The sequence below is a fragment of the Hyla sarda genome, chromosome 7, assembly GCF_029499605.1.
Source record: "Hyla sarda isolate aHylSar1 chromosome 7, aHylSar1.hap1, whole genome shotgun sequence".
Taxonomy (NCBI): domain Eukaryota; kingdom Metazoa; phylum Chordata; class Amphibia; order Anura; family Hylidae; genus Hyla; species Hyla sarda.
The window spans coordinates 34368712-34382557 of record NC_079195.1 but is presented as its reverse complement, the minus strand read 5'-3'; the positions used below and the strand labels follow the sequence as shown (position 1 = coordinate 34382557).

Below are 13846 nucleotides of genomic sequence, written 5' to 3'. Positions count from 1 at the left end.
TGAGAGAGCTGTTGGCTTAGCTAGTGTTCTGCAATGTATGACCAGCTTAAGGGTACGTTCACACGGGTGGATTTTTGCAGCGTATTTAGCTACGGATCCGCTGGTGAAGGCCCCGCTCTATGCTGGCTTTACATGTGCCTGCTGGTCAGTGGCGGATCCAGGGGGGGGGGGGCAATGGGGCAATTGCCCCCCCCCGAGATTGTTGCCACCCCTCCCGTACTATAGCAGGGTGGAGCGGGAGCTGTCAGCTGTCCCGCTCCACCAATCTCTAACCTTTCTCACACGCTGGGGTTGCTCCATATCTGCAGTCAGTGAGAGCCGCGGGGACGCCATCCACGGCATTACACCGGCGCGATGACATCACATCATCGCGCCGGCGCCCGGAAATCACGTCCCCGCGGCTCTCACTGGCTGCAAGAACGGAGCGGCCGCAGCGTGTGACAAAGGTGACGAGAGAGAGAGGTGACGGTTGAGAAAGGGCGGGGCGGGGGCAGGGTTGAGCAAATTATAAGTGAGAGGGGCAAAATTGACAGGTGAGAGGGGGGAGGAAGCTAATTATAAGTGAGAGGGGCAAATGATGAGTGAGGGGCACATGTCAGGGCGCATTATATGTGGGGGCACATGACAGGGGCCCCCCTGTCATGTGCTCATATAATGCACATATAATGCCCCACTGACATTTGCCGCTTACTTATAATACCCCTGTCCTGTGCCCCTCATATATAATGCCCCGTCATGTGCCCCCACATATAATGCCCCCTGACATGTGCCCCTTACATATAATGCCCCCCTGTTATGTGCCCCTCATATATAATGCCCCATGTCCTGTGCCCCTCACATATAATGCCCCCTATCCTGTGCCCCTCACATATAATGCCCCCTATCCTGCCCCCTCACGGGGCATTATATGTGAGAGGCACAGGACATGGGGCATTATATGTGAGGGGCACAGGACAGGGGGCATTATAAGTCAGGGACATATGTCAGGGGGCCATTATATGTGTATTATATGGGCACATGACAGGGGGGGCTGTCCTGTGCCCCCACATATAATGCCCCCTGAGGGGGCAGGACAGGGGGCATTATATGTGAGGGGAACATGACAAGGGCATTATATGTGAGGGGCACAGGACAGAGGGCATTATTATTATGTGGGGGGAACAGGACGGGTTATAATTATTATATGTGGGGGCACAGGATGGGGCATTATTACTATATATGAGGGGCACAGAGCGTTTTGCATTTCGGAGGTATAGGCCGGCATTTATCTTTGTAGGTGTAAGTGAAGTATTTTTCTACACCTTTTTTTTTGGGTGCTGTAATGTGTAGGAGCGCCACATTTATTAAAAAGTAGCAGAGCATTTGATAAATTTTGTGCAGGTCACATTTTCTAAAATTTCACTCTTCACATACACCAAAAAGCTAAGTCTGGGCTGGTGTAGTTTTAGAGACTTTTCGGTGGTTTTGGAACTTTTTTTTTGCCTTTTCACAAAAAGGTGCAGTTCATAAAACCCGTCCATATCACGTGTATTGCATAAATCTGTGGATTGCAACTGAAGCGCAAAAAGGTGCAAATAAACCCTGCTTGCGCCTTTTTTTCACAATTTTTAGACACAAAAAACTGTCTAAAGACAATTATACATGTCGGCCATAGTGTATATTTTTGGGGTAGTATGGCTTTTACGGGCCACAATACATTACGGTATTGTATTCAGAGGGTGCATGGCAAGGTTACATTCCGAGAGCACAGTATGTGGTAGCATTATATTCAGAGGGTTCAGTGTGTTGTAGAAATATATTCAGAGGTTACGGTGTGGCGGTTTTATATACAGAGGGTACGGTGTGTGGCGGTATTATATTCAGAGGGTACAGTGTGTTGTAGTCATATATTCAGAGGTTACGGTGTGTGGCGGTTTTATATACAGAGGGTACGGTGAGTGGCGGTATTATATTCAGAGGGTACAGTGTGTTGTAGTAATATATTCAGAGGGTTCAGTGTGTAGTAGTATTATATTCAGAGGTTATGGGGTGTGGCGGTTTTATATACAGAGGGTATGGTATGTGGCGGTATTATATTCAAAGAATCAGTGTTTGGCAGTATTATAATAATTATTGTTTTCATATAGAGGATCAGAATCTGCTGACATAGAAACCATCTGGGTATCAAGTTCTGCTGAGTGAACATTTAGCTGGACCCGGCGGTATGTAGCATCTGAATTAGATAAGGGAAGACTATAGAGAAGACGTCACCTGTAATCACTGATATCATTGTGTATTCTCCTCACTATAGAGAAGATGTCACCTGTAGTCACTGATATCATTGTGTATTCTCCTCATTATAGAGAAGACATCACCTGTAATCACTGATATCATTGTGTATTCTCCTCACTATAGAGAAGACGTCACCTGTAGTCACTGATATCATTGTGTATTCTCCTCACTATAGAGAAGACGTCACCTGTAGTCACTGAGATCATTGTGTATTCTCCTCACTATAGAGAAGACGTCACCTGTAATCACTGATATCATTGTGTATTCTCCTAACTATAGAGAAGACGTCACCTGTAGTCACTGATATCATTCTGTATTCTCCTCACTATAGAGAAGACGCCACCTGTAGTCACTGATATCATTCTGTATTCTCCTCATTATGTCCTATCAGAGCTGGAGTCACTTGTAAGTTCTGCAGTTATGATGGGTGAAACAACAACTCCCAGCATCTCCTCGCCACTACTTAGGTCATACTGGGAGCTGTAGTTTTAAATGGTAAAAAAATCTATAGCGCTTTCCCATTCTGTGGCAATTGGTATATTTGATTATTATACTGGAAATAATTTTCTGCAACATGCTACAGCGCGGGCATCACAACATGCTTCAGTGCGGGCATCACAACATGCTTCAGCGCGGGCATCACAACATGCTTCAGCGCGGGCATCACAACATGCTACAGGGCGGGCATCACAACTTGCTACAGGGCGGGCATCACAACATGCTACAGCGCGGGCATCACAACATGCTACAGGGCGGGCATCACAACATGCTACAGAGCGGGCATCACAACATGCTACAGGGCGGGCATCACAACATGCTACAGGGCGGGCATCACAACATGCTACAGGGCGGGCATCACAACATGCTACAGGGCGGGCATCACAACATGCTACAGCGCGGGCATCACAACATGCTACAGCGCGGGCATCACCGCATGCTACAGCGCGGGCATCACAGCATGCTACAGCGCGGGCATCACAGCATGCTACAGCGCGGGCATCACAACATGCTACAGCGCGGGCATCACAACCTGCTACAGGGCGGGCATCACAACCTGCTACAGGGCGGGCATCACAACCTGCTACAGGGCGGGCATCACAACCTGCTACAGCGCGGACATCACAACCTGCTACAGCGCGGGCATCACAAGATGCTACAGCGCGGGCATCACAAGATGCTACAGCGCGGGCATCACAAGATGCTACAGCGCGGGCATCACAAGATGCTACAGCGCGGGCATCACAAGATGCTACAGGGCGGGCATCACAAGATGCTACAGCGCGGGCATCACAAGATGCTACAGCGCGGGCATCACAACATGTTACAGTGCGGGCATCACAACATGCTACAGCGCGGGCATCACAAGATGCTACAGCGCGGGCATCACAAGATGCTACAGCGCGGGCATCACAACATGCTACAGCGCGGCATCACAACATGCTACAGCGCGGCATCACAACATGCTACAGCACGGGCATCACAACATGCTACAGCGCGGGCATCACAACATGCTACAGTGCGGGCATCACAAGATGCTACAGCGCGGGCCTCACAACATGCTACAGCGCGGGCATCACAACATGCTACAGGGCGGGCATCACAACATGTTACAGTGCGGGCATCACAACATGCTACAGCGCGGGCATCACATGTTACAGTGCGGGCATCACAAGATGCTACAGCGCGGGCATCACAACATGTTACAGTGCGGGCATCACAAGATGCTACAGCGCGGGCATCACAACATGTTACAGTGCGGGCATCACAACATGCTACAGTGCGGGCATCACAAGATGCTACAGCGCGGGTATCACAACATGTTACAGTGCGGGCATCACAAGATGCTACAGCGCGGGCATCACAACATGCTACAGTGCGGGCATCACAAGATGCTACAGCGCGGGTATCACAACATGCTACAGCGCGGGCATCACAACATGTTACAGTGCGGGCATCACAACATGTTACAGTGCGGGCATCACAACATGCTACACCGCGGGCATCACAACATGTTACAGCGCGGGCATCACAACATGTTACAGCGCGGCATCACACCATGCTAAAAAAAATCAGGGCCTATATCCCTTAATGTTATGTTTTTGTAAATATTTATCCAGTTGCTGTTTAAACGTCTGTACAGACTCTAATAAGATCATATCTGCAGGCAGAGGATTCCACATCCTTATTGTTCTTAGTGTATAAACCCCTTTCCTTTGCCTTAGACAAAATCTCCTTTCTTCCAGTCTAAAAGTTGCTGAGTTGCCCATAGCAACCAATCAGATCGCTTCTTTCATTTGTAAAAAGGCCTTGGTTGCTATGGGCAACAGGTGAACTTTTCCTCTGGACAGGTTATGATAAATCTCCCCCTAAATGTGTGACCGTGTCCTATGTGTCGTCCTGTTTATGTAAACATTCTAATATATTAGACCTAAACTGCTTAAAATGTCTTATGATCTTTGTAATATTGATATCTTTTTAAACATATCCTATTCGTCCGCAGAGTCTCTGTGCGCACAGCCGCCTCCTAGATGGTTAAGCATTCCGTGCGGTGTCTGCACAAAGATTGAACGTGTTCATTCTTTCTGCGGAGACAGAGAACGGAATTTCCGTGCTGGAAACATCTGGCATGGATATTCTGCCATGTGCACAGCGCAGCAGAATCCTGTTGAATTAAATGGGACTCTGCTACAGCGGAATGCCCGGGCTGAATTCCGCATTGGAAATTCTGACGTTTAATATTGTAAGTACCTTAAGCAACACCTTATTTTCTGTCCGCCAACACAAAGTACTCTAATAGTGCCCCTCCCGAGACTAGACTCTGGATTCGCCCCTACTGCTGGTAGCGGCAATATGCCGCTACGAGCAGACACACTGCAGCGATGTGCGCAGTGTACTCGCACATCGCGGCCGCTCTCCCTGTTCTGAGCTAGGCAGAGAGCTCCCGCGATGTGAGAGTATACTGTGACTCGCACATCGCAGTGTGCCTGCTGGTAGCGGTGTATTGCCACTACAAGCAGGCACATGTAAAGCCAGCATAGAGCGGGGCCTTCACCAGCAGATCTGCAGCGTAAAATCTGCTGAAAATCCGTGCGTGTGAACGTACCCTAAAGGGGTATTCAGTGAAAAAACACTTTTTTTTTCTATATAAAATGGCTCCAGAAAGTTAAGTAGATGTGTAAATTACTTCTATTAAAAAAAAAATCTAAATTTTACCAGTACTTATCAGCTGCTGAAGACTGAAGTTGAGTTGTTCTTTTCTGTCTGACCACATTGCTCTCTGCTGACACCTCTGTCTGTCTCAGGAACTGTCCAGAGTAGCAGCAAATCCCCATAGCAAACCTCACCTGCTCTGGACAGTTCCTGAGACAGAGGTGTCGGCAGAGAGCACTGTGGTCAGACAAAAAAGAACAACTCAACTTCAGAAGCTGATAAGTACTGGTAGGATTAAGATTTTTTTTTAATAGAAGTAATTTACAAATCTGTTTAACTTTCTGGAGCCAGTTGATATGGAAAAATGTTTTTTTTTCATGGAATACCCCTTTAAGACTCATGGTTACCATCATGAGTTTCCGGACCCCTATAATGTCAAGGGTTTTAGGCCCTTGCCCTCTAGTACAATGGGGTAGGTGTGTTAGATATAGGCAGACAGAGGCAGAGGCATTGTGGAAATGACAGTGGCAAGTATGGTATGCAGGCACAGCAGCCTAGAGGGGGCGCCGATAGGGAAAGAGGCCTGAGGGGTTGGCTGGGGTTTGTGGTCCCCATGCTGGTCACTGTCTGTATTATACTATATCACAGTGACTGAAGGGCTTTTACAGGAACCCCCCCCTCGCTTCATAAGTGATGTGGTCAAAGCCATACGGTGAAAAGAATAATAATAACAGCAACAATTAAAAATAATAGAGATGAGCAAACTTACAGTAAATTCGATTAGTCACAAACTTCTCGGCTCGGCAGTTGATGACTTATCCTGCATAAATTGGTTCAGCTTTCAGGTGCTCCCGTGGGCTGAAAAAGGTGGATACAGTCCTAGGAGACTCTTTCCTAGGACTGTATCCACCTTTTCCAGCCCACCGGAGCACCTGAAAGCTGAACTAATTTATGCAGGATAAGTCATCAACTGCCGAGCTGAGAAGTTCGTGACGAATCGAATTTACTGTAAGTTCCCTCATCTCTAAAAAATAATAGCAATATAAAATAACAGTAATAATAATAGTAATAATAAATATTATATGCTTGTGATTATTTTACATTATTATTATTTTTATTTTATATTATTATTAATAATAATTAATATTACTATTATTATTTTATATTATTAATGTTTTATATTACTATTATTATTATTTACCTCTGGATAGACTTTCTGATGTTTTGTGTAAGTTTGCTCTTACCTGCATGTACCATTACATTGCTACTGTTGTTTAAGCGTTTCATTTTGTAAATCAATAAATGATGTAAAAAAATTAAAATTAAATAATAATTAAATAAATAATAATTATAATATTTATATAGCACCAATCGATTCTGCGGCACTTTACTAAAAAACACAATATATTATAATATTCGTGAGCTGCGCCGTCACCCAGTGTCAGTGCTAATGGGAACGACTGAGCGTTATCATTCTAAGGCTGCGCATTTTGGTATTTGTTGTATGGCCGATTCTGCGCTGCATCTTGATTTTTGTTATAAATTGAAGACTTGATGGAGATAGGGAAAAAAAAGACGTAGTCTATATCTGTGAAATGACGATTCTTTTTATTTTCTTGCAGCGTTTCTGGAGCAGCTGATTAAAACTTTTCAATTTGGCGCTATTGATTACAAAGAGGTAAGTGATGAACTTTTCTACTTCCTATGTCATCAGACTTCCATGCTTTATACTGCAGCTCTCCTTTATTCAGACTGAATGCACAGGCCTGCGGGGAAGTCAGCGCAATATTGTCAGTGTTGTATTAGTAGGCCAGGTTCACACTGCCGAACCACATTCTCCAAACCACATTTTTTCCAGCGTTCGGGTGGGTGGCCCGAGTACCGCACGGACTGCATTGCCGCCCCCATAGGCGGTAATGCATTTCTGAGCAGATCTTTTGGTGGATCCGCTCAGAAATGAATTGCCGTCTATGGGGATGGCAATGCAGTCCGTGCGGTCCCTCCGCCGCCCACGGGATCTCCGGTGTAAATTCCATCCTGAGATTCCACAGTGTGAACCCGGCCTAACAGCATAGATGTAGAACAATGGATTGTGAGCGACAAACCAACAGTGCTAAATAAATACATAGGCCAGATTCACACGAGAGTATTAATGGCCAAAATTTATAATTGATTTTACACTTTTTTTTTGGGTGGTAAAAAGTCGCAATGCATATAAAAAAACAAACTGAATGCACCGCGGCATGGTCAGATTTTTCAGGGAGTTATCAACTGTGACGCTTAACAAATTTTTTAAAAATTTTTAGCGCAAAAATACAAATTTGCTAATTTTATGCACAGCGGGATAAAAAGTCCCAAACAACTAAACCATAGAAATTTTATCAAATGCCCTGTGACCATTTATTAAATTTGTCGCACCTACACATTAGCAGCACACAACATAAAGGGGTACAGAAATGGTTCACATACACCAACAATGGTAAATTCTCCCCCCTATGAGCATATATCTGACTGAATGCCCTGACCATATATGCGTGTGGTGTCCCGGTACCGTTTTGCAAACCGTACCGAGTGTAGTGGCCCCCAAAGTCAGAGTAACTACGCTCAGGTAGGGTCCCCCAGGTGGGTCAGCCCCTAGTCGCCTCTTCTCAATGTAGAAGCCCTTGGGGGGTGTATGGTAGGGATGGTATGGTGTTGGTATATGTGGGGTTAATATTAACCTAGTCACTCGTGACGCCAGGGTGAGGGCTGGTATGCTGAATCTATGTTCCGGCCTATCGCTGCCCTTCCTAGAAGCGATAGGTGCAATGAAATGACTGAAGGTCCACAAGCAAATTTAACTTGAACTTGAATAATTTTACTGCAGTGCTTGCAATATCCAATGCGTAGTAACAGTCTCATATAACAGTTCTTAGGTTGCTTAGCGACTGGCAGAAGTTGCGGACCTTGCATTAAACTTATAGTCTCTGAATTTAGGGAGTGATGTGCAGATCCGTCCGGATTTAGGGGAAATATTGGGTCCGGTGATACTGCAGAGTGCTTAGGGAATGATACACTCTATAATTTAGATCATTCAGCCGTTGCCACAAGGCTCAGGCCTAACTCACTGCGATTACTGCGATATAGGTCTTCTCTCATCAAGAGCGAGAAGATGGCCGCCGCTCCCTTATATGGGCAGGGGGCGTGGCGAATCCGATTGGTCCGAATGTCTGCCACTCACTTTACATGGTATCATGGGATTGCTTACATCACAGGATCTATATACATTGCAAAAACCCAAAATGAGGCTAGAGATACCAAAGTGAGGCCTGTAACGCATCCAGAATGAGGCTTGGAACACATCACATGACCCGAAGGCCCTGCAACACCATGGAAACAAGTAATTAACCATTTACATACAGAAATAATACTATATACATTATTCTATGGACAAATTAGAAATCTATATACTACAATAGAGGCGACTGGGGGCTGACTGACTAATAGAGATTACTAAGTTCTAGGGACTTTGGCTACAGGGACCCATAGATAAATAAGTACCGTATGAAATGCGGTACTGGGACACCACATCAACACTAATTCTATACTGTTAATACCTGTATATATTTAGTAATAATGTATATTTAATATAATATATGTATAGTACTTACCTTGTTTAGCGTTGCAGGACCTTCGGTCATGTGACCATGTTAATATCCTCTATGGTATGTTGGAGGACCTTTGGAGGTCCTTGGGGCACATGTTACCCACAATCCTTTGTAATGGTGATTGACACAAGTATGGAACCAATTAGCTCTAGTCCAGCCCCTGCCCATATAAGGGAGCTGTAGCCAATTATCACTCTCTTGGGTTGCTGCTCTCGTGGATGCCGGACTAGCAGGACGGATCTGCGCAACTTGCAAAGACACGCTAGGCCTGAAAAACCTACCAGCCTCAGCGGAACTTAAACCGTGAGTTCTAAACTACCCCTGCTGAAGCTAGCGTGACTACTGGACCGCAACTAAATCCCCTAAATCCAGTGGAACAGCGCATATTATCCTAAAGAGTATAAACTGCTAAAGTCCCAACCTTTGTCAATCTCCAAAGAAAGCTTGCATGTATAGCAACTGTTCCGGTTGTGAAGCTTGCATAAAATCTTCAGTAAAAGCTTCAGCAAACTCTCCGGTTGTGGACATTCCATTATTATCTACCTCCCTATCGCTCTTGGGAAGGGTGGCGGTAGGACAAGCATTACTGAGGAGCCCCCACCCTGGCGTCACGAATAGCAAGGGTTAACAAGCACCCTTTAGTCACCGCACAGCTACATCCCATACCCTACTCCCCCAGGCTATCACATGCGTAACATCACAGGATACACATATGTGAGGGAAATTGTATCCTATTCTGATCCCTATAACTTTTTTTTACCATTTTTGTTTTGGTTTGACTTTTTTTGATTGCCTTTCTAAGAGAGCGTGCAGAGGCTCCACCCAGGGCTTATATGGGGGAGGCTCTGGGGGGGTCCCATTGGTCACCCCTAGGTCACCTGGTTACTGATACCTCCTGGGTTACAATCACATGACAAATCACATGGTAAACAGTCTTAAAGGTATAACGCTCTTACATATATAACATAGGGATTATATACAATTACAATAAACAGATGTGTGTAGGGGGGATGCTGCAGGGGTATGGGGTAACACCTCCCATACTGGGCCACCACACATTTGTAGTGATAGAAAACTTGCAGAGGTTTACATCAGTGCCATAGAAATGTCCTCATCCCCAAGCCGCGTCCTTTCCCTAAATACAACAGCAGAATGGCCAGATGTACCCGGGCGTCCCGCAGCGAGCAATCCACACAATGACCTGACCCACAGGGAAGAGGAAACCTGCATCTTCTGCCCAGGGATCCATTGTTGGTCACAGGATATGATGGTTTCCCCTGCTCCTCTAACAATGGTTATCATTTCTGTCAAGTGAAAGAGGGCTGCAAAGCAAGCATTGCATTCTGGGAAATCTATAGAGGCTTTGGTTTCCTCATATATGTGATTAGGAAATAGAAAAAAAAAAAACAGCGGTTCCTAGATTTTTCTTCTATTCTTCACGTTCATACAGTGCCGCTTTCTACAAACTCACAAGCTCAAACTACAAGCCCACTGCAATTGTGGGGGGGAGTAAAAGAAAATGGGGGCACTCAGGATCCCTGTACTCACAGAAAATGCTCCTTGGGCCCAATACCAGATTGGAAACAGGGTCTCCTCCCTGTTACTTAACATTTATTACACTGATGTCTTGCCATTACTACTTCTGCACTCCCTATAGCTATACCCCTTCTGATACTTGTTATTGGTTGGTTCCAAGCATTTATTACCAATCCCTTAAAGGGGTACTCCGGCGCTAAGACATCTTATCCCCTATCCAAAGGATAGGGGATAAGATGCCTGATCGCGCAGGTCACTGCCACTGGGGACCCCCATGATCTTCCACACCGCACCCCGTTAGAATCAGCCCCCGGAGCGAGCACAGCTGTCACGCCCCCTCCATAGGCTTGCATTGAGGGGGCGGAGCGTGACATCACACGGGGCGGAACCGTGACGTCACTATGCTCCATCCCCATGATCGCCAGTAATCATACCCGGAGCGAGCATGCTCCGGGGGCTGATTCTAATGGGGTGCGGCATGGAAGATCACGGGGGTCACCGACGGTGGGACCCCCGCGATCAGGCATCTTATCCCCTATCCTTTGGATAGGGGATAAGATGTCTTAGCACCGGAGTACCCCTTTAAAGCATGCCTGTCATATTACAGAAAAAATAATAATGCTTCTATATGTTACTTCCTAGGTCATGCAGATAGCTTCTGTATTTGACTCACAAATCCCTCTGTTCTGCTGCTCACTCATTCTGACATCCACTGCTCAGGAAGGGGCGTGTCCGAGACAAGCACTGAGCTCACCCTCTCTCACCATGCATTCACTTCCTCCCTGAGTCTGCTGTGCTGGCTCTCTTCAAACACTGGAGTCTGCTCTGTAATCCCTCTTCTCTGCTTTCATGCAGCAGTCTGATAGACAGGACAGGAGTGAGTACAGAGGAGTGCTAGTCCTGTCCTCACTTTCCGGACTTTGTCTCAGCCTGTGCTTAAGCTGGGACAAAGATGATGCTCTAGCCTGACAGGATTATGTTCTGGATGGTATGGGGACCCCTAGTGGTCTTTCTTTATAATCCATAATTACTACAAAAAGGAAATACACATTTTCTATGAAGTATATTAAAAAGGTTAAAGTTTTGCCAAGATAAACAACATATTAAAAGTTTTTGATCCTGACAGAGCCCTTTTAAACATTTGTACAGTCATGGTTATATGTAGTGATTGACCCTGTACATTTGTAGCACCTAAAATCACGTCATTATCCGCCCCTTGAAATCCCAAGGTCCCATTTACTTACTACCAGGATGGTAGCGCCAGTGTTTGCTTTAGCTTTCATCCTTTAACTCACAGTATCCCTTTCAACAACCAGTTTGTTAGGTCTCTGTCTCACCGTTCCCTATTCTTCATAGGTGTAGACTTTCTCTTATTTGCCTTGGGATTGTAAACATTTTATCCTCCGGTATGTTCCTGTACTGACAGACGGAGCGATGGCGGTTATCTTCATAAATCACAGTAAAACTAGCCGTGCTCTTTCTTGTTACTTATCAAACTCTAAAAGGATGTATTTGCCCAAACTTACAAAATCCCTACAACGGCGTTTCGCAAACAGGGCACCTCCAGCTGTTGCAAAACTACAACTCCCAACATGCCCGGACAGCCAACGGCTGTCCGTGCATGCTGGGAGTTGTAGTTTTGCAACAGCTGGAGGCACCCTGTTTGCGAAACGTTGCTTTATGTATGAAGCTTTTACTTTCCCATTCCATCAGATTTACTTGCAGTCTACTTTTTGGTTGGCGTACTTTATAGTTTTTTTTATGTGCGCCTTTCTGCACCTTTGTGCCACAGAACAATGTGCGCTGAGTCACGCATATGACGTCCTTAATGTGTTGTGACTTTTCATCTACTGAGCTGCTTTGTCAGTCTCCATATGCAAAATCGACAAAAACAGAACCTTAAAGGGGTACTCTGCCCCTAGACATCTTATCCCCTATCCGAAGGATAGGGGATAAGATGTCAGATCGCCGGAGTCCCGCTGCTGGGGACCCCGTGGATCCCTGCTGCAGCACCGCGCTATCATTACTGCGCAGAGCGAGATCGCTCTGCACGTAATGACGGGCAATACAGGGGCCGGAGCAGCGTGACGTCACGGCTCCACCCCTCGTGACGTCACGGTCCGCCCCCGTCAATACAAGTCTATGGGAGGGGGCGTGCCATAGACTTGCATTAAGGGGACGGGCCGTGATGTCATGAGGGGCGGAGCCATGACGTCACGCTGCTCCGGCCCCTGTATCGCCCGTCATTACGCACAGAGCGAACTCGCTCTGTGCAGTAATGATAGCGGGGTGCCGGAGCAGCGATCCCCGGGGTCCCCAGCAGCGGGACCGCGGCGATCTAACATCTTATCCCCTATCCTTTGGATAGGGGATAAGATGCCAGGGACGGAGTACCCCTTTAAAGAGCACCTATCATGATCTTGTTACATTTTATCATCCTCCCAGTTCACTGCCCCCATCATGATAAACCACCTCCTGCCTTTTATTTTTATTATTTTTCAATTTTCTACCTTGATATTGTTCTGCATTTTCTGCTCAGTCAGATTCACAGACTGGAAAGGGGCGTTCCCCAGCAGGCATGACATCATCTGAAGCCATACAGGGGAGAACTTCCTCCCTCACTCTGCTCCTGATTTTGGACTTCTGCCATGCCAGCAGGAGTCCAAAGTCTGTGCAAGAGATTGGGGAGGGGGGAGGGGATGTGCTCTGGACAAGTAGGGAGACGCCTAGTGGCAGCTTTTTTAAACACAAATAAAACATAGAAAACTTTTTTTAAACATTTTTTAATCCTATTAACAAGATTTTTTATTTACCAAAAGGAGTGCAATGGCAAAAATGTGTTTTAATGAGTCACCATTTAAGCATGTGATAAATCTTTCAGGAAAATTTAGAAAACACAAAAAAATAACAAAAAATAACAAAAAAAAGTTTGCTTTTTGTTTTAATAATTCTTGCCCACTGTCACAATATATAGCGCTTCATTGTATAATTTCGGTACATGCCTCCATTTGGGTTTGCCTTGCACTGCGACCATTCCTCTGCCAACATGGCAGCCCTTTGTCTTGACAGAGCAGTGTGGCAAGAGAGACGCTTCTAATGTGTGTCAGAAAATATTCAAGTTGGCAGAGCTAGCCTTATATCTATATACATAGGATAGGGACAGAATAGGGGATTGCAGCCTTAGCCAATGATAGCTCATCTCACACTGAACTGCTCTGGGCTGTGTGTAGCAGAGTGAGGGA

General features: G+C 45.9%; 1 protein-coding gene across 3 annotated transcripts in view; it reads left to right on the top strand.

Moving 5' to 3' along the window:
* The window catches only part of LOC130281998 (prominin-1-like), a 128942-nt gene that overhangs the window by 47174 nt on the left and 67922 nt on the right, over nucleotides 1–13846 (top strand). For all 3 annotated transcript variants that reach the window (XM_056529808.1, XM_056529812.1, XM_056529811.1), the window contains one exon: nucleotides 7044–7099. In XM_056529808.1, the coding sequence (XP_056385783.1) occupies nucleotides 7044–7099 (56 nt within the window). The remainder of the gene's footprint in view (nucleotides 1–7043; nucleotides 7100–13846) is intronic.